Source organism: Phascolarctos cinereus, unplaced genomic scaffold (assembly GCF_003287225.1).
Source record: "Phascolarctos cinereus isolate Bilbo 61053 unplaced genomic scaffold, phaCin_HiC Scaffold_2;HRSCAF=192, whole genome shotgun sequence".
Taxonomy (NCBI): Eukaryota; Metazoa; Chordata; class Mammalia; order Diprotodontia; family Phascolarctidae; genus Phascolarctos; species Phascolarctos cinereus.
Genome location: NW_027555625.1, coordinates 147050836 through 147072621, shown reverse-complemented (window position 1 = coordinate 147072621; position 21786 = coordinate 147050836). Strand labels below are relative to the sequence as shown.

The following is a 21786-nucleotide window of genomic DNA, read 5'->3' as shown; positions in this document are numbered from 1 at the left end:
GGTGGTGGGAAAGGCCTCTTGCAGGTGAGATTTGAGATGTACTGAAGGAAGCCAGGGAACACTGGAGATGGAAAGCAGGGAGAGGATTCCAGTCATAGGAGACAGGCGGCAAAAAAGCTGAGTTGGCAGAAGGAGCATTCTATTCCAGAAAAGTTAAGTAAGCCAGCGTCACTGGACAGTAGAATACTCAAAGGGGAGTAAAGTATAAAAAGACTGGAAAGGTAAGAAGGGGCCAGGTCATGAAGGACTTTCAAAGTCATACATAGCACTTTATGTTCGATCCTGGAGGTAATGGGGAGCCACTGGGGTTTATTCATTTGACAGCTGAGCGGAGGGGGGAATGAGTGGGGAGAGATTGAAGGCAGAAAGACCAATCAGTGAGCTACTGCAACAGTCCCGGGGAGAGATGGTGAAAGGGCTGGGGGCAGGGGAGAGAAGAGAGGGAACTGCTTAAATAAAGACAATAGGACCTTTATAACCACTGTGATAAGAGCTTAATCTGGTCTGTGATAAAATAAAATATTTGACATGAAATAGAAATTAGGGAATTTTCAAACCCTTACAATTGTCCAGATGCAATATGCACAAAAGCTTGAGATAAAGATATAGTTGCAGGATGTGATCTGATTTTTCCGTTGAACAAATAATACAAAGTATGCTCTCCAGATAAGAGTTATGATTATATTAGAAGAATCAGGATGCAAACTTTCTACTGTGTAATAGCTTTGGCTAAAGGGAATCAGGCTATCTACTGGTTAATAGAAAAAAATGTTATTTTTGGGTTCCAACTACCATTAAACTGGACCACCTTACATATATGTGAATGCCAAGTTTTATCTCTACCAATTGTTTGCTCTCTGTGCCTCAATTCAGGACAATGCCATAATGCTGGCACAGTGTTCTAACATAGAAGGATAGCTCTTGTCATTTCACTGCTTTGTTGGCTCTAATGCATTAAAACACAGAGAACTTCTTATTTTGCATTAGCAAGTTATGCTTCAGCACAAAAAGGGGAGGAATGTAGAAGCAGATGAAAGCCCTCCGTTTTAGTTCAACTGAAAATAGAAAATAAAATCTAAAGTCCTTTCCAGAATTTTCCCTTTAGGAAAATGTGTAAAAGGTTAAGAATAAAAGCTACGTAAGCCTGGACCAAAAGCCTTAACAGTGGTAACTGTGCTAACAAGAAACACCTCATCTAGTTAAGATCTTTGCCCTCTTTCCCCATTCTGTAGGGATTGGGTTGGTGATCTGAGGGAGGTGGTCACTTTGATTACTTCAGGAGAGCCCTTTGGGGGAGTGGTCAGAGAAGGATGAATGGTTTCAGAAGAATGATTCCCCAGGGGTCTTCAGGAAAGATAAGGTGATTAAATGTTCTATTAGATGAAGTATGTTAAACCCAAACTGTGTTTTATCATATTGTGGCTTTTTTTTTTCAGGATTCCTATGAATATTACTTAAAATATCCTGTGTTAGAGAGACACCCGAGGTAGTGAAGGGACTCTGCCAGTTTGGCTAATTTCCTCTCAAGCAGCCAAAGCTTGAGTGTAGAATAATAAATAAATAATAAATTAGATTAATAATAAAAATATAAAAATTGTTTCAGGCAGATGCAGAGTACAGCATACATAGGAAATATATGTACACACATATACATACACATACACATGTATGTATACACACACATACCTATATGTGTATATAAACATTTTTATTTATTCCCCCCATGCCCCCCACCTGGTAAATCCCTTCACAAAACTCTGGCTAGGTTAATTGGAATTGCTTGACTTCTTTTCAAATATACATTACAGGTGATTAGACACCAATCTATTAAGGGAGATTTCTAAAAGAATTACCTCCAAAAAAATCTCACTGGACTAAAATATTTTTAGTGTTGATGTCTTGCAATAAGCATTTCTCAAACCCCTATAATAAAGTCCAGAATTATCCAACAGCTGTTGTGTTTCTTACCCTAGAGGATCTTATAAGCTAATTATATTAATACTGATGAAGCAGAGAACTAAATCAGAAACTTTATGATGTAAATACAAACAGTGCCCTAAAAGCTAAAAAAACCAATAAATTTGTTGAGGGCCGATCTTAAGAGTCTGATAAGGGTTTAAGATCCAAGGCATAGTTTGACCTCTGTCCAGGCTTTTACCCAAAAGGGCTCGCTGATTAAGTGGTACGGCTCCCCACTTCCTTCCTAATTTAGGGTCTCTGAGACATTCCTTCTCTCTATTTGAACCTTAGATTTACATATTCACTCCTCTATGCAGGTGGCACCAAGGCACCTGGGAAAACCTTGGAATCTACAGCCCAATCTAGGAACCCTGATAAGGAAATTCATGATTGTCCCATCCTCAGCAGATGTTCTGGGGAGTATCTCACGGGGAGGACTCTTTGAGGTTAGGCTAAATCTTCCCTATATATATTCTGTGCCCTCAGATGAATAAACGGAGTCAGTAATTCTACTCCGCCTGGCCCACATCATAAGTTATTTCACGCCTCTCCATTCGGTGTACAATCTGGTTGCGGGCAACATAAATTAACTAAGGGTTGTTCTTCCAGTACCTCGTGAGGCCCCTCCTGAGCTTGAGGGCATCCTAGAGTTTCTTTCTCTTATCTTGATATACCATAAAACTTCCCCCCTATCCTGGACCATAACAATTCCTTGTCTCCCTCATCCTGAGTCATAAAATTTCCTGTCTTCCTTATAATGGGTCCCCTATCTTGTCATCCATCTTCCTCATCCTGTGTCATGACAATTCCCCCTTATCTTGTAACATAAAACAGGCCCCTTGTCCTGTAAGTTGCTAGCCCTCCTTCCAGGACTAGGCTGATCCAAAGCTCCCAACAGTTACAGAGAAGGTCTAAGTGAATTCTTTCATACCTGAACCAGCTCTCTCAACTCTAACCTCAACACTTCATGGTAATATTAAGTAGAAAAGTTCTAGGATATTATTGAGAAATTGTTTCAAAAGGCAAGAGCAAAGGATGTGTTCTTCAAAAGATTGATCTGTAGGACCTCATTCAACTCCATCCCATCCCAATGTCTGTTGTAATGTAAAAGCTGGGGATAAAATATATTTTCTTCATTGCTTCAAATGGAAATAGAGTTCCCCCTATTCCTATCCCATCTCTAAAAAGTTTTATAATATTTATCTTTTGAAAGAAGCTATTAATTAGGAGAAGAAACTGTACAAGTGCTTTGGATGAACTATAGGCCTTGAAGCTCCCTTACAGGGGAAATTTTCCATATTCTCTGAAGTATGATTAGACAAAAAAACCCCAAAACAACCCATTAGAAAGTCTAGTCATTTTTAAGCAGAATAAGAAAATGAATGCAAAACAAGTTATTTTATTTTTGTAAAGTTCAGATGCCAAATCAATAAAATTGTATTGAGCACCTATTATGTGCAAGGCACTGTGCTAAGTGCTGTGTGGGCTACAAAGACCTACAAGACAGTCCCAGCTCTCAAGGAGCTTCATGTGTGAAAAATTAAATAACATTTAAGTATTTAAATAACAGTTCAAGCCAACAATAGACACCACAAGAAGGTACATGATTAATTACCAAATGAACCATACAGACAACAATTCTTATTCAGAGTAGGGGGAAGTCACTCAGTCTGGAAGGGGGAGGTCAAGAAAGTCTTTTAGAGATGTGAGATTTGAGCTGGTTTTTGTAGGATGGGCAGAGAATTAATGGGGAGAGCATTCCACGGCATTAGAACTCTGTAAGAGCTGAGGCAGCAAAGTGAAAAGGTGGATCAGCCAGAGGTGAGCAAACCAGTTGGGATGAAGCCAGGAGTAAACTGTAGCAAGATTTTGTTAACCCTTGGACTGCCAAGTTAATGACTTTAGACATTATCTTCAAAGGCCAAGGGGGACCCACAGAAGGTTTTTGAGCAGAGGAATACCTGTGACTAAGCACAAGGGACACTTTCCTCACTCTCATTATACTTTCATGTCTACTACCCAGGGGAATGTCTCTGATATATAAGGGTAAATTATACTCCAGGCCATCTTCTAGGCAGTGTTAACAATGTGCCCCTTCTGAATTCCCCGATGTGCAGTAAGTACTGAAGTGACTTAATGCTGGCATAGCAAGGAAGGGCTCAGGGTTAGTTGGTGAAAGCAGGAAAGCAGTAGCTGTGCTCAAGGGCACTGAGGGGTCTTCTGGCACGCTGACAATGTCTGCGGCCAGCACACAAAAGAAGGGAAAAGTAAGACTTTCATTTTGTGTCTGAAGGTTGGTCCTAGTCATACCACATGTGCAGGGCTGATGGTGTTAGGAGGGAAAGAGCAGGAGGCAGGTGGATGGGATCTTGCTTAATCACAGTAAGTGCTAGTGGAGTAAGTGCTCTTAGATGTTGTTCTTTGTGTCTGTGGGTTTCCTTTGTGTTGTGACTGCTCCTCTGGCAAGTTTTATGTGCCAAGCCATGCTGTTGATCTGCCAAAAATCTTGGGACACAGAACATCAAAGGGAGAGGTCTCTGATGAGTCTGTGTCACAAGGTCAGCAAACCCCCGCATTCTTGGCAGAATCTTCTGATCCATTCCCTTTCCTTTAGGGTACCTTGGTCTCAACCATGACAAGGGACCATGACACTGAAGATTATTTTCCATACATGGAATTCATACATATAAGCAGCACAGGGTAATGGAAAGTTCACTGGACGTGGATGTAGGGGATCAGGAGTCAATTCTTGGTTCTAATACTTACTAGATGTGTGACCTTGGATGAGTCACTTAGCCTCTCTGAACCTGTTTCCTCATCTTTAAAATGGGGATAATACTTTACTACCTACTTCATAGGGTTGTTAAGAAAACAATCTGCAAACCTTAAATGCTATATAAATCTGAGCTGTTATTACCATATATTTTAATTCATGACATTTCTATACAGTATAAGGGATAATGGAAAGAGCAAAGGACTGGGAGTCAGGAAACCTAGCTTTTAGTCGCAGCTCTGCCATTTATCAGCTGGGTGACCTTGAAGAAGGGGGTTGACTATACGACCAAGGAAGACTCTTCCAACACTAATATTTTATAATTCTATGAGTCCTCTGATGTTTAAAAAGGGAGGAACTCTGGCTGAAGGCCTTTCCACATTCATTACATCCGTATGGTTTCTCTCCAGTATGAGTCCTCTGGTGTTTAATAAGGGATGAACTCTGGCTGAAGGCTTTCCCACACTGATTACATTCATAGGGTTTTTCTCCAGTATGAGTTCTCTGATGCTTAATGAGGGATGCAGTGTGACTGAAGGCTTTTCCACATTCACTGCACGTATAGGGTCTCTCTCCAGTATGACAACTCTGGTGTAGTGCAAGAGATGAACTTTGACTGAAAGCCTTCCCGCATTCATTACATTCATAGGGTTTCTCTCCAGTATGAGTTCTTTGATGCTTATTAAGTGATGAAGTATGACTGAAGGCTTTCCCACATTCATTGCATTTATAGGGTTTCTCTCCAGTATGAGTTCTCTGATGCTTAATAAGAGATGAAGTATGACTGAAGGCTTTCCCACATTCATCACATTCATAGGGTTTTTCTTCAGTATGAATTTTCCGATGTTTTGTAAGAAATAATATGTGACTGAAGGCTTTTCCACATTCACTACATTCATAGGGCTTCTCCCCGGTATGAATTGTCTGATGTTGAGTAAGATGTGTTCTTCGACTGAAGGCTTTCCCACATTCATTACATTCATAGGGTTTTTCACCAGTATGAATTCTCTGATGTTTAACAAGGGAGGAGGTGTGACTGAAGGCTTGCCCACATTCATTACATTTATAGGGCTTCTCTCTAGTATGAATTGTCTGATGTTCAGTAAGGTGTGTGCTCCGGCTGAAGGTTTTTCCACATTCATTACATTTATAAGGTTTCTCTCCAGTATGTATTCTCTGATGTTCTGTAAGGTGTGTACTCCGGCTGAAGGCCTTTCCACATTCATTGCATTCATAAGGTTTCTCTCCAGTATGACTTCTCTGATGTTTAACAAGAGACGAGGTGTGCCTGAATGCTTTCCCACATTCATTACATTTATGGGGTTTCTCTCCAGTGTGAAATCTCAAGTGTAGAGTGAGGGATGAACTCTGACTGAAGCCTCTCCCACACTCATTACATTCATAGGGCTTCTCTCCAGTATGAGTTCTCCTATGTCGAGTAAGTTCTGAGTGATAACGGAAGGCTTTTCCACATTCATTACATTTACAAGGTTTGTTCCGCAAATCAATTTTCTGATGGCTAATTGTTAGTGTATTTTGTTGGAAGTTATTTCCATTTGCATCATATTTATACGATTTGTCTCCCATAGGAACTTTGTGTTGTGCAACAAGGATGGAACTTAAATTGAAACTTCTTCCAAGGTCATTACATCTATGGTCTTTTTCCCAGATTGGTAATTGCTTGTGGTTGATTGGCACTTCCTTTAAATATGTTTCCTGATTTCTTGGCTCCCCTTGTAACCATGTTTCATGTTCCCAGGCATCACCTGACTTAGAATTCCAAAGGCTATCTCTTGTGAATCTTTGAATGATCACTTCTTGAGATAATCCTTCTTCAGACACATCCTGCTTTACAGTTTCCTTGATTTCAGTCCTGGTCCCCAAGTCTGAAATAAATGAAAAATAAAATAAAATAAAATAAAATAAAATAAAATAAAATAAAAACGTCCCTTGTTCCCTGTACTCAGGATGTTGTGATAAAACTGAAAATAATGTACGTGATGTACATATTTCTTTGAGAGCTCACAAATAGTGTCTTGTAACTGATGAAAAAGATAGGAAATGTCAGGAGAGAAGAACAATGGTGTATAAATTAAGCCCAGATAAGAATAACCCATCAGGAAGGATTACAAGATCAGAATGGCAACCATGGAACCAAACTAAGTAGAACGCCACCACCTTATGCCTAGATTGTAATAGGTTTCTAGTTTGTTTCTCTAACTCCAAACTCTCCCATTTTAAATCTCTCTTGAATACTACCACTAGACCTTCTTCATCTGAAACCCAACATGTACAAAACAGAAACCACTATTTCAATCCACCCCATTCCAAAATTCTCTATTTCTACTAAAGTAACCACCATTCTTCTAAACCCTTGGGTTCATAACCTTAGTGTTATTCTCAACTCTTCATTCTCTCACATCTAATATGAATCAGTTGTCAAATCTTGATGTTTCTACATTTACATCTCTCACACCTGACCTTTTATTCTCTATGTACATGGCAATCTCCACCTTGGTTCAGGTCATCACCTCCTGCCCAGACTATTGCAATGACCTCTTAATTGGTTTCTCAATCTCAACTGTCTCCGTACTTAACCCATCTTGTTTTCCACACTGCTGTCAGTGACTTTTCTTAAATACAGATCAGACCATGCCACTATCCTGTTCAATAAACTTGAGCAGTGGCTCAGATGGCTCCTAATTGCCTCCAAGATGGAATATAAATGCTTCTATTTGGCTTTTAAAGCCCCTTACACCTGGCTCCAAGTTATCCTTCTAACCTCATTACTCCTCTTCCCTAATTCTACAGTCTAGCCAAATTAGCCTTCTTTCTGTTTCTCACATAACTTTTATTTTTAAATGTAACAAATTCATCACATTTCAAAGCTCTGTGCATTTTCAAAATGATCCCATGACACTCTTTTCTTACTTTATTTTTCTTTCATCCATTTAAGTAATCCTAGCACAAGCTCGTCTGAATCCCCCAGATCCCCCACCCCCACATAATGAAATGAAGAAAATCAAAACTCTTGTGTCAAATACACAGTAAGCAAAATGAGTCTCTATACTGGTCACGTCTGAAATGTATGTTTTGTTCTGCATCTTAAGTTCGTCGTCTTTCTCTCAAAAAGTGTGTGTGTCATATCTTTCATATCAGTCCTCTAGCATCATGGTTGGTTACTACACTGACTAGATTCTTAAGTCTTCCCTAGTTGCTCTTTACAATGTTATTATTATATAAATAGTTTTCTGGGTTCTGCTGACTTCACTCTACATCAGTTTATACAAGTCATCCCAGGTTTTTCTAAAACTACTTCTGTTGTCATTGCTTATTATGCAATAATATTGCATTACTTTTGACAACCCTAGACTGATGGGCATCCTCTTAATTTCTTTTTTTTAAATTAGACTAGGTAATAGTTCACTTTATTATTTTTTTAAAATAATAGTTTAATTTATCAATTCAATGGATTTTTTGCTTTTCAGAGTTTTCATTTTGTTGTTTAGCCATGATTTTTTTATTTGCTGCATTTCTAGTTTTGTCCAATTCATTTATCTGTTCTTTCACTTTTTTTGTTGATGAAAATGTCTGGAGATATACATTTTACCTAAGGATTTATTCTGGCTGTCTTCCTCAAACTTTCAAATGTACATTTGTTGCCATTTTCTTTTATGAAATTATTTTTTGTTTCTAAGTTTTGTTCTTTGACCCACCAGTTATTTATTATTGTTATCAAGTCCCAATTAATTTTACTACTTTCTTTAAAGTCCCTTTATTGACTATTTTATTATGTTTTGTTACATTTGTTTTTTTTTTAAATCCTAACACACTGCCAATTTAATGGAGCCATGCACAGCTGTGAAATATGTATACTCCTTTCCATTCCAAATCAGTAATTAACTGAGAGCTAGTATATGTAACCTTTCTAAACTTTTATTCAGGACCTTAATTTCTTTCTTGTTTTTCTTTTCATTTGATTTGTCTAAGTCTTAGAGGTATACATTGAGTTCTCCAACTATTATGGTTTCACTGTCTATTTCTTCCTATAAATAGTTAACTTTTTCTTTAGGTATTTACATGCTGTGCCATTAGGTCTTCCCCTCCCAGTTTGATTTTTTTTTTAAGGGACCATCTCTTGGCTTACTTCTTAAACAGCCCTAATCACTGAATAGGCGTTGCCTTAGTCAAAGTGAGAACTAGGAAAGACCTTAGCTGAAAAAGGCTGAGGTCTCCCACTGCATCTAGGACTATCTTCATTTGTCCTGATCTATATCCAGCTACACATAGCCACTCAGATGGCTCCAGAGGAGAAAGTGAGGCTGGTGACTTTGCACAGCCCTCTCTCACTTAAATCCAATTCACCTGCAAGTCATGGCATCATCTTCCTGATGTCACAGTCTTCTTTGAGAACAAAGGACAAATGGACACCACCACCAACCACTATACATGGTAGGCCATTTCCCATCTCCCAGACAGGAGTAGAGAACCTGTAGCCTTGAGGCCATATGTGGCCTTCTAGGTCCTTGGGTTTGGCCTTCTGACTGAGTCCAAGTTTTGCAAAAGAAATCTTTTTATTAAGGGGATTTGTTTTGCGAAGTTTTGATTTGGTCATAGGGCTGCACTTGAGGACCTAGAGGGCCATATGATCCCCACCTCTGTCCTAGAACATTTACTTTCTTCATCTACACCTCAGAATTCCACTCTTTCTGATCCCTCCAACCACTTGGGTCTGTCTCCTTCCCAACTACCTTGTATGTGTGCACACAGACACACACAGAGTGTATGTTATTCTATACATATGTGTATGGCACATATGTATGTGTACTACATATGCATATATATGTATACACATATATATGTTGTTCATTTATGCATAAACGACCATATCTCTGTGTGTATATTCCTTATAGAACATAAGCTCCTTGAAAGTAGCTTTATTCTTTGTGCCTCTTTTAGAAGCAGCTGGTGGTGCAGCACACAGAGAGATGGGCCTGGCGTCAGGAAGACCTATATTCAAATCTGGTCGTTTCTTATATCAAACTAAAAATTTACCTTTCTGCAATATCATACCTATTATTCCTAGTCCTTCCCCTTGGGCCAAGCAAAATGAGGCTTCTCTCTCTTTGACATCAGTTGCAGGTTTCCCAAAGGGCAATAAAGTTGTATGTGGGGTGTAAATAGGATGCAGCTTATTAACATTCATCAACTGTATGTGAGAAGCAAAAAAGATATCACTAATGAGTTGTATAACCAGGAAAGGGGGTGAGTTATTTGAGGAATAACAAATGGAAAACTCATCTGTTACACAATGTCAAGAGACCAGAGGCATGAGCCCAGTATGGTTGTGGCAGACTCCCCTTGCTGAAGCTAGCCACTGGTTCAAACCAAGAACAAGAAAAGCACTGGCCATGACAGCGTTTGTCGTTTGCTGAGTCCACTCTCCCCCTGACCAAGAGTCTTGCATCCAGAGTTTCAGAATATTTACCTGATGACTAACTGACCTTGCAAGAGACAAGGTAGAACACTGAGTTTTAAATGTTGTATTGTCTATATCTCTTTGCCCCATTTGAAGGAGGACTAAACTGAAACTAAATTGAACATTTCCTAAAACTGCTAGGTTTGAAGCAGCTTCTGTACTACTTAGGATCTCCCACAGTCTAGGTGGGGCAGAAGGCATATAACCCGTTGGTAGATGTTTCCTTACATATCGTTTTCTTATTATCACGTAGTTTATTTGCTTGTCAATTCTATGCCAAGATTAAAAGCACGTACTGGTTAAAAAGAGAGGAGAAATCTAGAGAAGGGCCAGGCTGTTGGATGGATTTCCTAGAGAATTCAGTCAAGTGACTTTTTTGCCTTCTAAACTGCTTTCCATAATGACTGGATCAATTCACAGTTCTCCCAATGGCATATTAGTGTCCTTATTTTCTTCTAGCCTAACAGCTATCATTTTTTTTATCACCTTTGCTAAACTGATAGGTGTGAGATGGAACCCCAGAGCTGCTTTAATGTGGATCCCTCTAATTATTAGTGATTGGAGTATTTTTTCATAAGGCTGATGATAATTTGGATTTCTTACTTTGAAAATTGTTCATATTTTTTAAAGACTATTTTATCTAATGGGGAATGGCTCTAATTCTTATAAATTTGAATCAGTTCCTTATATAGCTCAGATATATCACAGGCCTGGATGGCACAAGTTCCCCACCCCTATATAAGATCTTTATTAGATAAACTTGCTACAACTTTTTTTATTTTACAGTGATCTGTTTCTCTTCTAATTTTAACTGTGCTGTTTTTGTTTGTGTAAACATTTTAAAATCTTATATAAATAAAATTGCGCATTTTATCTTCTGTGATTCTCTCTATCCTCTGCGTGGTCATGAACTGCCTGCTCCTATCCAGAGACTTGAAAGGTAATTTCTTACATGCTCTTCTAATGATTTCTGATGTTACCCTTTATGTCTACGTCATGTATCATTTGGCGATTACCTCATTATATGGTATAAGCTGTTGGTCTCTAGCTGGTTTCTGACAGACTATGTTCCAGAGTTTCCAGCAGTATTTGTCAAATAGTGAGCTCTTACCCCTGTGACTGGGATCTTTGGATTTATCAGAACACCATGCTACTATATTCATTTGCTTCAGTATGCTGTATACCTAATCAGTTCCACTGATCAACCTATTTTTTTAACCAGTCTAAATTGTTTTGAAGGTGGCTTGCCCAGGGTCACACAGCCAGTGTCTGAGACTGAATTTGAACTCAGGTCCAACATTCTATCCACGGTGCCACCTAGCTGCCCTATATTATATATCAATACTTATAGCTGGGAAAGAAAATGCAAATGGACAACAACTTGGGTCCATAATTAGAATAGAAGGAAGAGAATGAACTGGATTGCCTTCAGGACATTGCAAATTTCTTTTAATGACCCCAGGCTTCTCCCAGAAACAAAGGACCACTTAAAAATACCAATATTCTATGAGTATTATATAGAATGTGAGATATAGAACATAATAACTGATAAAGATCTGAACATAAGTATTATATAGAAGGCAACTGAGAGGCACATGGAGCATTTGAGCAGGTTGTAATGTTTATAACAAATTAGGAACTTTAAAGAACATAATTATGTATCAGGAAATGTATGAAAGAAAAAGATAGGTCAGTCATGTGGTAAGGAAGGAGAATGACATGTGGATAGCACAAGTGCTCTGCTATCCTCAGTATCAATAGAAACTGAGGAAGACCTTTGGCATATTAGGTGAATGCCTTGTGGTGAACTTAGGAGAGGACACGGACAAAAGCTGCACAGGACAGGCAAGCATGGATGGGTTCCAGTCTTCATAACTGGGGGAAATATTCAAAGTGATGAGATCACAGACACTGTTTCAGGGATTGCCATGGTCAAAGAAGTTATCACCTAGAGTGGTCAATCTCCTGGTGATAAGCCAGCCTCCCTGGACTTGACTAAGCTGGTCTTTGGGCAGCACACAGTCAGCAGGACTGTAGGCAAAGTTTTTCCAGCTGCCAGTATTCTGCTGGCATAACTTCAAAGTACTCAGGGTTGTGACTACACCAGGATGTGGCAACAGAGCAATATTTTTGTAGAAGATTACTGTGCATATGACTTCCAAATTTGTATCTCCAGCCCTGGAGCCCCATCTGAGCTCTAGACTTATATCTCCTATTACCTATAGGATATATCCTCATTTTCTCTGAACCATCTCCCCTCCTTCTGGTTACTATTTCTGTCACTGAAACTACCAGTCTTCCATGTCAAAACCTTGATGTTACCCCTTTGACAATTCCCCTTCGCTCATCTCTTACAATGGAGCTACCACCAGTTCCAATCATTTCTACCTCCTATCCTCTGTCACTGCCAACACCTTAATATAAGCCCTTGTTATTACTTGCCTGGAGCACTGATAACCTTCCTCCCTCCATTTTTTCTATCCTCTACTCCCTGAATTTTGCTCTAGGTGATGGAACCAAAATAAACTTTCGAGCTGCTCAGGAAGAAAAAGACTCTGAAAGACTAAAACCTAGATCAAATCAACTGATCACAATCATTCTGCCTTTTGACTGTCTCTGTTGATGTTCACCCCAAACTATGTGACTACCCTTTGTTCACTCCCTTTTTATGAATTCACACTTTTGATCTTGCTCCTGGATCCTAGCTAGGCTAGGGGACTCCTTGTTATTCCAACTGGAACAGAGCTCCTAGGGGCAGATAAAACCCACAGTACAGATTAAGTGCTTTAAGAAAGATACAACTTCCTCCGACAAAGAGGCGAACAAGAAGCTTGAGGAAGATTATCAATGTTAAGGAAAAAAAAATATTTGAAAGTGCTTATACTAAATAGTCTCAAATTTTTCCTAGGCCTTCAGGATTTTGATAATGGTTCCTGACTAATGATTGAATGGTTTACCTTTCCTGAAAGACCAGATGAAACGTTATTTGTAATCCATCTATTTAGTTTTTACTCACTCACCTAGGCAGATGCCTCTTGAGACTTCTCTTTCCACCACCCAGGGTTCTTCCCCTTGCTCCAGCTGGGAGATCACATATGGCTTAGAAACTGGAAACCCTGATTATGAAGAAAGAAACAGGACTTGTTTGTTTGTGCTGGAGACAAAGGCAATTGCACAGTCAAGTTCTGGCCCCCTGATGTGAGATGGCAGAGAACAGTTTAAGAAGGGTCCAAGGGTGACATGGAGTTCTTTAAAGGTTAAGATAGTTGAAACATCTGAAATAGCAAAATGAAGGCCCAATTTTCATTCTGTAAACAGGGAACAGAACTGCCTGGCCTCTGAGTCATAAAGACATTATAAATCATTGAGCCCCAGGGCTAAAACTTGGCTAAGCACCTTTTAAAAATCAAAGAAAAGAGATGTTCCATTTGACACAGTCTGAGTCACAGGGGGAAGCCATCCTTACCCAGTGAGACCAGGTTCCCATAGTTCTCCAGCATCACATCCCTGTACAAGTCCCTCTGAGCAGGATCCAGTTGCCCCCATTCCTCCTGGGTGAAGTCCACAGCTACATCCTTAAAGGCCACTGATTCCTAAAACACCAAATACGTTCCTGCTTACCCAATAAGCCTACTCCAAACAGGGCTCATGGATTATGTGTGAAGTTGGCAGTGCCAGGATAGTTAAATGCCAGATAGTCAGATGTACAGGACTTCTAAAAGTGTTTACAACCACTGCTATTTTGGATATTATTCTAACAAAAAAGGGAGCAACTGAGGTGGAAATGAGAGTAACCATGGGAAGAAATAGCCATGCTATTTAGAGAGTTCATGGTAACTAAGAAAGGGAATACCAGGCATAGTATGACCTATCCCTAGGTCAGAGATGGGGAATCTGCAGCCTTGAGGCCACATGTGGCCCTCTAGGTCTTCAAGTGCAGCCCTTTGACTAAATCCAAACTTCACTGAACAAATCCCCTTAATAAAAGGATTTGTTCTGTATATGTTGGGACTCAGTTGCAAGGCCACACCCAAGGGCCTAGATAGAATACCACACATGGCCTTGAGGCCACAAGTTCCTCACCCCTGCCCTAGATTTCTGGAGAGTGTATTTCGAAGAGTTCAGGGAAAGTTTGGATAGGATCCTATGACCTTAAATTTTATAAGGGAAGCTGGCTCAAGAGACAGCATGCTCTTAAGATATCAATTCTGAAAATGAAAACAAATGATTCTGATGAAGAAAATGGGAAAGATGGGTATTGAGATTAATTTGATTGCACAGGCAACTCACCAATGAATTTAAATTGTAAAAAGAGATAAACACATGATGGAAAAAATGGGGAGTTATAAATAGAAAATAGTAACACAGTCCTGTAAGAATAGCATCAGGCAATGATCCAAGACAATTCCAAAGGACTCATGGTGAAAAATGCTATTCACCTCCAGAAAGAGAACTGATGAATTCTGAGTACATATTGAAGCATACTTTTTAAAGACTTTCTTTATTTTTCTTGTGTGTGTGTGTGTTTTCTTTTGCAATATGATTAATATGGAAATGTTTTACATGACTTCACATGTATAATCATTATCCTATTGTTTGCTTTCTCAAGGGGTAAGGAAAGGATGGGAGAGAAGGAGAGAATATGTAACTCAAAATTTAAAAAAAATTATGCTAAAAATTTTTTAACATGTAATTAGGAAATATTTAATGAAATACATAAAATTTAAAAACAGAATCAGTAAGACTAAAGAATATAAAAAACTGAGACAAAAATCTTCAAGACAACAAAAAGAGCTTTTTAAAAAGCTATGTTGGGAGCCAAAGTCTGAATAAGAGAGCAGGATATCTGCTTGGAGGGAGAAGGACAAGGGTGACAAATAATAACAAGAAGGCAGAAATATTTCATTCCTATTTTGTTTCTACCAAGGAGAAAATTGATCTGAGGATAAAACAAAAATTACTTAAAGAAAACTGAAAATTAAGTGAAGAGATAACAAAAGAGCAACTGGGTGCTCTCAGTGAGTTCAATCACCCGGCACAAGTAAAAGACATAATTCTCAGAGCCCTGATCCTGCAGATACTACTGCTGTGGACAATTTTATAAAAGCCATGGTAGAGAACAGGAAAGTCACTACAAGGCTAGACACTACCAAATTTTGCTTAGTTTTCCAAAAGAATAGTAAGACAATTTTTCAAACTCTAAGCCAATGAACCGTATGCCAACTTTTGCAAGTCTTAGGAGGCAAGAACCAGAAGAAGAAATCTCGAGGAACTGGCAGGGGTTCATCACCAAGTCATGACTTCATACTCTCATTTATAATTTTTACAGGATTTACTGACAGATATTGCAGCAAGGCCTGTGACATTATCTTATGAAATCCTTCTGGATAACGTAGAGAGACTGCTCTGAATGATAGTTCAACTAAATGGATTTGGAGCAGGATGAATACTAGCACCTGAAGAGTGGTGATTAAGGGAAACTGGTGATTAGGGGAAACTCATCAACAGGATGAAAGTGTCTAGTAGTGTCCTTAGTTTCTGTCCTTGGTCCTATTTTGTTCAACATTTTTACCAATGACTTGAGTGAAAAGTTGGATACCATGCTTACCAAAGTTGTAGATGACACAAAGCTGGGAGGGAATTAATACACTGGATGATGGAATCTGAATCCAGAAAGATTTCAGTGGTACAGAATGATGGGAAAAAAATCTAATAAGAAATTTAAAGGTGATAAATGTAAAGTTAGTAGCAGTATGGCATACTGGATAGAGGGTCAGCCTTGGAGTTAGGAAGACCTGGATTTAAGTCCTACTTCTAACATATATTAGCTGTGTGACCACAGACAATTCACGACTTCTTATGCCCAAGATGAGAGGTGTCAAACTCACCTTTTAAATTAAAATGGGGTGGGGGGGGAGGGATAGGTGGCATGGTGAATAGAGCACTGGCCCTGAAGTCAGGAGGATCGGAGTTCAGATCAGGCCTCAGACCAAACACTTGACACTTACTAGCTGTGTGACCCCGGGCAAGTTACTTCATCCCAATTGCCTTAAAAAAAAAAAAATTAAAATGGGGGCAGGTAGGTGGTGTGCAGTGGATAGAGGACTGGCCCTGGTGTCAGGAAGAACTGAATTCAAATTCGACCTCAGAGACCTGACACTTACTAGCTGTGTGGCCCCAGGCAAGTCACTTAACCCCAACTGCCTCACACACACAAAAATACATACATTAAAATGCAATTGGGAAATGTTTTACAAAGTAAATAAAAATACGATATAATGCTAATTTGTGATTTTCTAAGACAAAACATGGCCTGCAGGGATCCATTTCTATGAGTTGACACTGTTACCCTAGACAACCAATACCATAAATGACCTTGCTAATCTGTTTCTGTGGAAGGACTTAGCAGACCGGGAATCCCTTACAACCAGTCTAGACCAAGAACAAAAAAAATCAAGTAATGCAACTGACTTAAAAAAAAATCAAACGTACAAATACAGGATAGGAGGAATGTGGCTAGACAGCAGTTCATATGAAAAGGACCCAGGGGCTTTAGGTGACTGCAAGTTCAATATGAGACTATAGTATAATGTGATAGCAAAAAAGCTAATGTGAACTTAGCCTGCATCATCAGAAGTGCAGTCTCCAGAATGGAAGGTGATAACTCCCATTGTATTCTATCTTGGTCAGATCACATTTGGAGTGCTGCATTTATTTCCGGATGCCACATTTGCAGGACACTGGAAAGATGGCATGTAACTAGGAAAGGTAACCAGGACGAAGAGTGTGAAACGCTGAATACACAGTCAGATGTGGCCATTATGTTGATTAGTTTTGTTTAACTCTTTTTCTTTGTTACAAAAGAGAACTCCCTGATGAGGGTATATTTTTAGGGAATATATGGAAATGACTGTGGTATAAAGAAGAAATCAACACCCCCCCCCCAGCTGGTTAAAAAAAAAACAACTTCCCACCAAATTCAATGATCCTATAGCCTTTACTTCCTATATATTCTTCACCAAAAAAAAGTGCTTTAATTTTTAATTTAGCATTGACTCATAAAAGGTGTGTGGTAGCCTCAGGAAACATTATGAATTATGATACCCAGTCTCTCTAATGCAAAGTGACATAAGCAATTAAATCAGAGAGACACACGACAGGGAAAGGACTAAGGCATAGCCAGTGGACAGCCAGCCCCCTTGCTCCAGTGGTACTGAAAATGTTAAGAGACAGATCCCCTATGGAGAATTTATGGAAGGACCTGGGCAAGAATCATATGGGATGAGAAAGTATGGATGGACAGGTTGGGATCTGCCCTATCTGTTTTTGGGCAAAAAGTAAAAATGGACCACTGGAACTGAGTAGAGATTATAGAAATAAAATATAAATATAAATAAAAAATAAAAATAATAAAATATCCAGTACTTAGAAATTGACTAAAGACTAATGACTTGGCAAAATAATGATTTTATGTTATTACTGAAGTATGCTTAAGATGATCTAAATTGGATAAATGATCACTACACTTTTGTATTGTGGCCAATAAGGTCATGAAAGTCGAAACCCCATTATTTATTATTATTATTAAATAGTTAACATTTTCACAGCACATTAATTAAATTCTCACAACAACTCAGTGCAGTAGATTCCCAGAGGTAATAATGAGGCTCAAATTGGTTCAGAGAATTGCTCAGTCATACTGCTAGGTCAGTGGCAGGATTTAAACCAAGGTCTCTCCTGACCACAAGTCCAGTGCTCTTTCTACCACATCCTGTTGCCTCTCATTTAACCACCACTGTGAAAAAAGTCTTTCTGGTGTTTCCTCCTCCTATCCAGGAAAACAAACATCTCACTTCCATCAAGCAATAAAACAAGCTACAATCCCTAGCTTCTTGGAAAAGACTAACTAGGCCCAGACTACTGTGAAAGAATCTGGGAAGAATCCTGTAGTCACAACATGATCCCATGAATTAACATTTTTGGTTACCTCACTATTTATAATGGATGTTTCAAGGCTTGTACATATCCACCTTTATTACTGAAGAGTTACCTGTCTTCTACAGTAGCAACTCTGAAGACTTTTTAGACTCTTCCCCTCAATGGATCTTAAGCATTTTAAACACTTTATCCTTGAGACTATCTAATAACTTTCAATCTATGGTCTAAACTGAGGATGGCATTCAAGGCCTTCCACCATTTGTTCCAATTCTACATATTTTATTACCCATTTCTTCTCAACAGTAATTTCCTTAAGCCAAGTTTACTCTTTACTGGTGCATGTGAATGACAACCAATTTTGCCTGAGTTTCTGTCATGTTGTTCTTCCTGCCTGTAATGTCTCCCTGTATTATATAAATCCTTCAAGAGCACTTTAAACCTGATTCCTTCCACTACCTTCCCTGACCAATCCAGCTCATACTGATCTTATCCTTTCAGAAACTCCAACCCACCTGTCATATACACTACTCATTTTGCACTTATTATCAGCTTCTATCACTAATCCTTTGATGTGTCAGTCTGCTATTATGGCTAATAGTGTCAGCATATTTGGAGTGAGGACTATGTCTGATTTTTACTTTCTATCCATCAGTGTACTTAGCATATTAATGACCACACAGTAGGCCCAAACATCTTTCTAAATGAATGAGTGGATATTAAGTGGGGAAAACAGGGGCACTGAAGGAAAGCACTCAGTAACAGGGGAACATTTTCTATGGAGTCAGTCACTATTATGGACCCCATCTCCCTGGGAAGAACTGGGACTCAAGTGCCTGTATGAGGATTTCTTGAAGAAAGGAGTTTTCAAGAGAAGGGAGATGTATCCACAATCTAGGCATTTCAGAAAAGAGGGAGAAAACTCCAACTCACCTGGAACCTGGCTTTCAGGAAAAGAATTGTCATTTGCTCCTCCTCTGGGTTCCCCTCTTGAGAAAGGCCAGGGTCCTGAGAAGATGAAGCTGAAGGGATAAAAGAAGCCATGAGTGTGGCTGATTCTATCTTATAGTTCTCACACTCCATAGGTCATAAACTCCACCACACCAGTTAGGCTGGATCCCCATATTTCCAAGAAAGAACCTGTTCAAAAAGGGGTCAGAATAAGTCTGCCAAACTGAAGGTCACAGAAGGCCATAACTTGTTGCCAAGGACCTCTGCTCTGTGCTCATGGCAGGTTCCCTGTAAAAGAACTGTAGTCCTACAGTCAGCATATAGCTGAGGTCACAGATAGGTGTGATGTTGAGTCTGTTAACAACTTCCTTGTTCCTTAGTTTTCTCCCTTTAAAAAAAAAGCCCCTCCTTCGCCTTCAATTTCTTTGAGGAATTATATGCTAATTCTTTTGGAGAAAGCAGCTATGTTATCATACCTATGACAACAACTTAACTATCAGAAATGTAGTACTGGCCTAATGAAAAAACACTGACTAGAAGGCCACATGGAATAACATGAAGAACAGTAGACTAGGAGTAAGAAGACCTGGGGATTCCATTTCAGGTTCTTCTGTTATCTAACTTTTTGACCCTTGGCAAGTCACTCAATGCCTTTAAACCTTAATTTCTTATCTAAAAAATAAGAAGAGTGGGGCAGCTAGGTGGCACAGCAGATAGAGCACCAGCCCTGAAGTCAGGAGGAACTGAGTTCAAATCTGGCCTCAGACCAAACACTTGCCACTTACTAACTGTGTGACCCTGGGAAAGTCACTTAACCCCAACTGCCTAAAAATTAAAAGAAGAAGAAGAAGAAGAAGAAGAGTGGAGTCAGTGATTTTTAAGGTTGCTAAATTCTGACTTTGTGAGGACTCTAAACTATATGCTAGTTCCAGCTGTCACTAAATAGTGCTCTAACCTTAAGTACTGTTAACACTTGCCTCACTGAATCATTGTTTCCAGTCTATAAAACAGAGATACTGAAGCTCTATCTGCCTTAAAGGGTTTTTGTGAGGATAAAATGAAAATTTCGTTGACTTGGGCTTGTCCCTCCTAAGGCATTCTAATGGGGAATGTTCTCTCTCTGGCTTTCCTAAGTTTGTTACTACACAAAGCAGGGGTAGGAGGGGTGTGTAATAGTCTGAATGTCTTGATATAAGGGGCTTGCATATGTTGAAGTCTCAAATATAGTCATTTGCTCATCCCATGACACTCTGAGATTGGGAAATCTTTCCCCCAACTCTTTGGCCAAGGGTACCTTCCTCTGAGATATGTTTTTCCTTTTCCCATAATGAGAAGATGGCTTCCTCCATACCCCTCTCCACCTAAACATTTATCTTCTGTTTGTTCATTTCTTACCTTTTCCCTCAAGAATCTGAGTCAAATGCTCCATGGTCATCCACTGTTCCATGTTCTCTGTGTACCTTGTGACTTCACCCAAATCCTGACCTTTCCCTTACAGGATTATCAGGAATCCTTCCAACTCCATCAGTTTCAGCATCGGTTCTGCAGCCTCTTCCTGGAAGTTCTGGTGTCAGGCTTAAGTTTCCTCCTAGGAGGAATCCCTACATTCCTGGAGACTTCTCTGTCTTCATTCTTAAGAGCCAGACTTACTGCTGCGGATCCGTCATCTAGGAGCTAACATCACTTTAGCTTGAGGATCCAACTGTCTTGACTCTCCAGTAGGGAACCAGCTCTCCCTACAGACTCTCAAGAAGGACCCACCAAAGGCTGGTGTCAAAACAGGAGAGATGCACCGCCTTCAGTCACTCGGAGGTAATGGCATCAGGAGGAAAGTGAGGCACTGTTTGTAAACAAGAAGAAAAAGTACTCCAGAACCCGGCTTGGATAAACCTACACATGTACACACGCGCGCACACACACACACACACACACACACAACTTCCTCCCCTCTCCTCCACACCCCAAATTCTCACACCCTGCAGTCACACACACAGGACTCGGAACCACATACTGGACGGAGCCGCCGGACTCACCTGGACTCCCCGCGGTTGGGGAGGGAAGGGGGTCAGGCCGGTCCATCCATGCCCAGAGAGGGAAGGGGGGCTTCTCCCGGTGTCTGGTCCCAAGCTCCACAACGCCGCCCCTCTCCGCCCTCAGAGCCCTCCCCAAAACCCAGGACACACACACCACAACCCGGCTTCGTTAGCTAAGCCGCCGGGCCGGCGGTCTACCCGCCCACCCTGCACCGGTCCGGGACCCACAAAGGAAACCAGCTTCCAGACCGGAAGGAAGCGCTGGCTTAGCCACACCGCGGAACTACGACTCCCAGAATGCCCTGGGCGGTAGGGCCGCTTCCGGTTCGGTGCCTTTGGTCCCCTGTGGGACGCTCAATTCCGGTTGAGGGCTAGGGGGCGGGACCATGGAGCTGGCTCCTGAGGCTTCTATCCCTCCCACTTGTGCTCCGAACCCTGGGAGCGCGTTTGGGCGAGCCCGTCGCAGGCTCCTTCTGATCCTTTTTTGTCATCAGCAGGGCTTCCTCGTGTAGTGTGTGGGTTGGGGGCGGAGAGTGGAGTGGGGGGCATAATCCAGGGGTTCTGGCAATTTGTAGTGAGTCTGGGCAGTGTCGCTAGACTCCCCGGGTGTGCCAAGGTAAATCGCCGTTGTAGGGGGTGAACACCTTGAAAGCAGA

The 21786-nt window shown here is 40.3% G+C and overlaps 1 protein-coding gene across 3 annotated transcripts; it reads right to left on the bottom strand.

Moving 5' to 3' along the window:
• Nucleotides 1–3338: 3338 nt before the first annotated feature.
• LOC110209533 (uncharacterized) lies at nucleotides 3339–21383 on the bottom strand. 3 transcript variants are annotated; one of them, XM_020988142.2, is made up of 6 exons: nucleotides 21131–21383; nucleotides 20493–20937; nucleotides 19080–19168; nucleotides 13678–13804; nucleotides 13232–13327; nucleotides 3339–6618 (listed from the first exon to the last, which is right to left on the bottom strand). In XM_020988142.2, the coding sequence occupies exons 2-6, from the start codon at nucleotides 20542–20544 to the stop codon at nucleotides 5042–5044; spliced, it is 1941 nt and encodes a 646-aa protein (XP_020843801.1). In that variant the 5' UTR covers nucleotides 20545–20937; nucleotides 21131–21383; the 3' UTR covers nucleotides 3339–5041. The 3 variants fall into 3 exon arrangements, with proteins under 3 accessions (XP_020843801.1, XP_078005794.1, XP_020843809.1); XM_078149668.1 differs by lacking the exons at nucleotides 20493–20937; nucleotides 21131–21383 and adding an exon at nucleotides 15820–15920 and having other exon boundaries at nucleotides 19080–19166; XM_020988150.2 differs by lacking the exons at nucleotides 13678–13804; nucleotides 19080–19168; nucleotides 20493–20937; nucleotides 21131–21383 and adding an exon at nucleotides 9806–9941 and having other exon boundaries at nucleotides 13232–13322.
• Between the last annotated feature and the right edge of the window lie 403 nt (nucleotides 21384–21786).

Coding starts and splice junctions, on each gene's coding strand:
- LOC110209533 (XM_020988142.2), bottom strand. CDS start 20,544: ATGGAACAGTGGATGACCATGGAGCATTTGACTCAGATTCTTGAGGGA. Junction 19,169..20,492: donor TCAGATTCTTGAGGGAAAAG/GTAAGAAATGAA, acceptor TTATCCCTTCAG/CTTCATCTTCTCAGGACCCT. Junction 13,805..19,079: donor TCCTGAAAGCCAGGTTCCAG/GTGAGTTGGAGT, acceptor TTGGTGTTTTAG/GAATCAGTGGCCTTTAAGGA.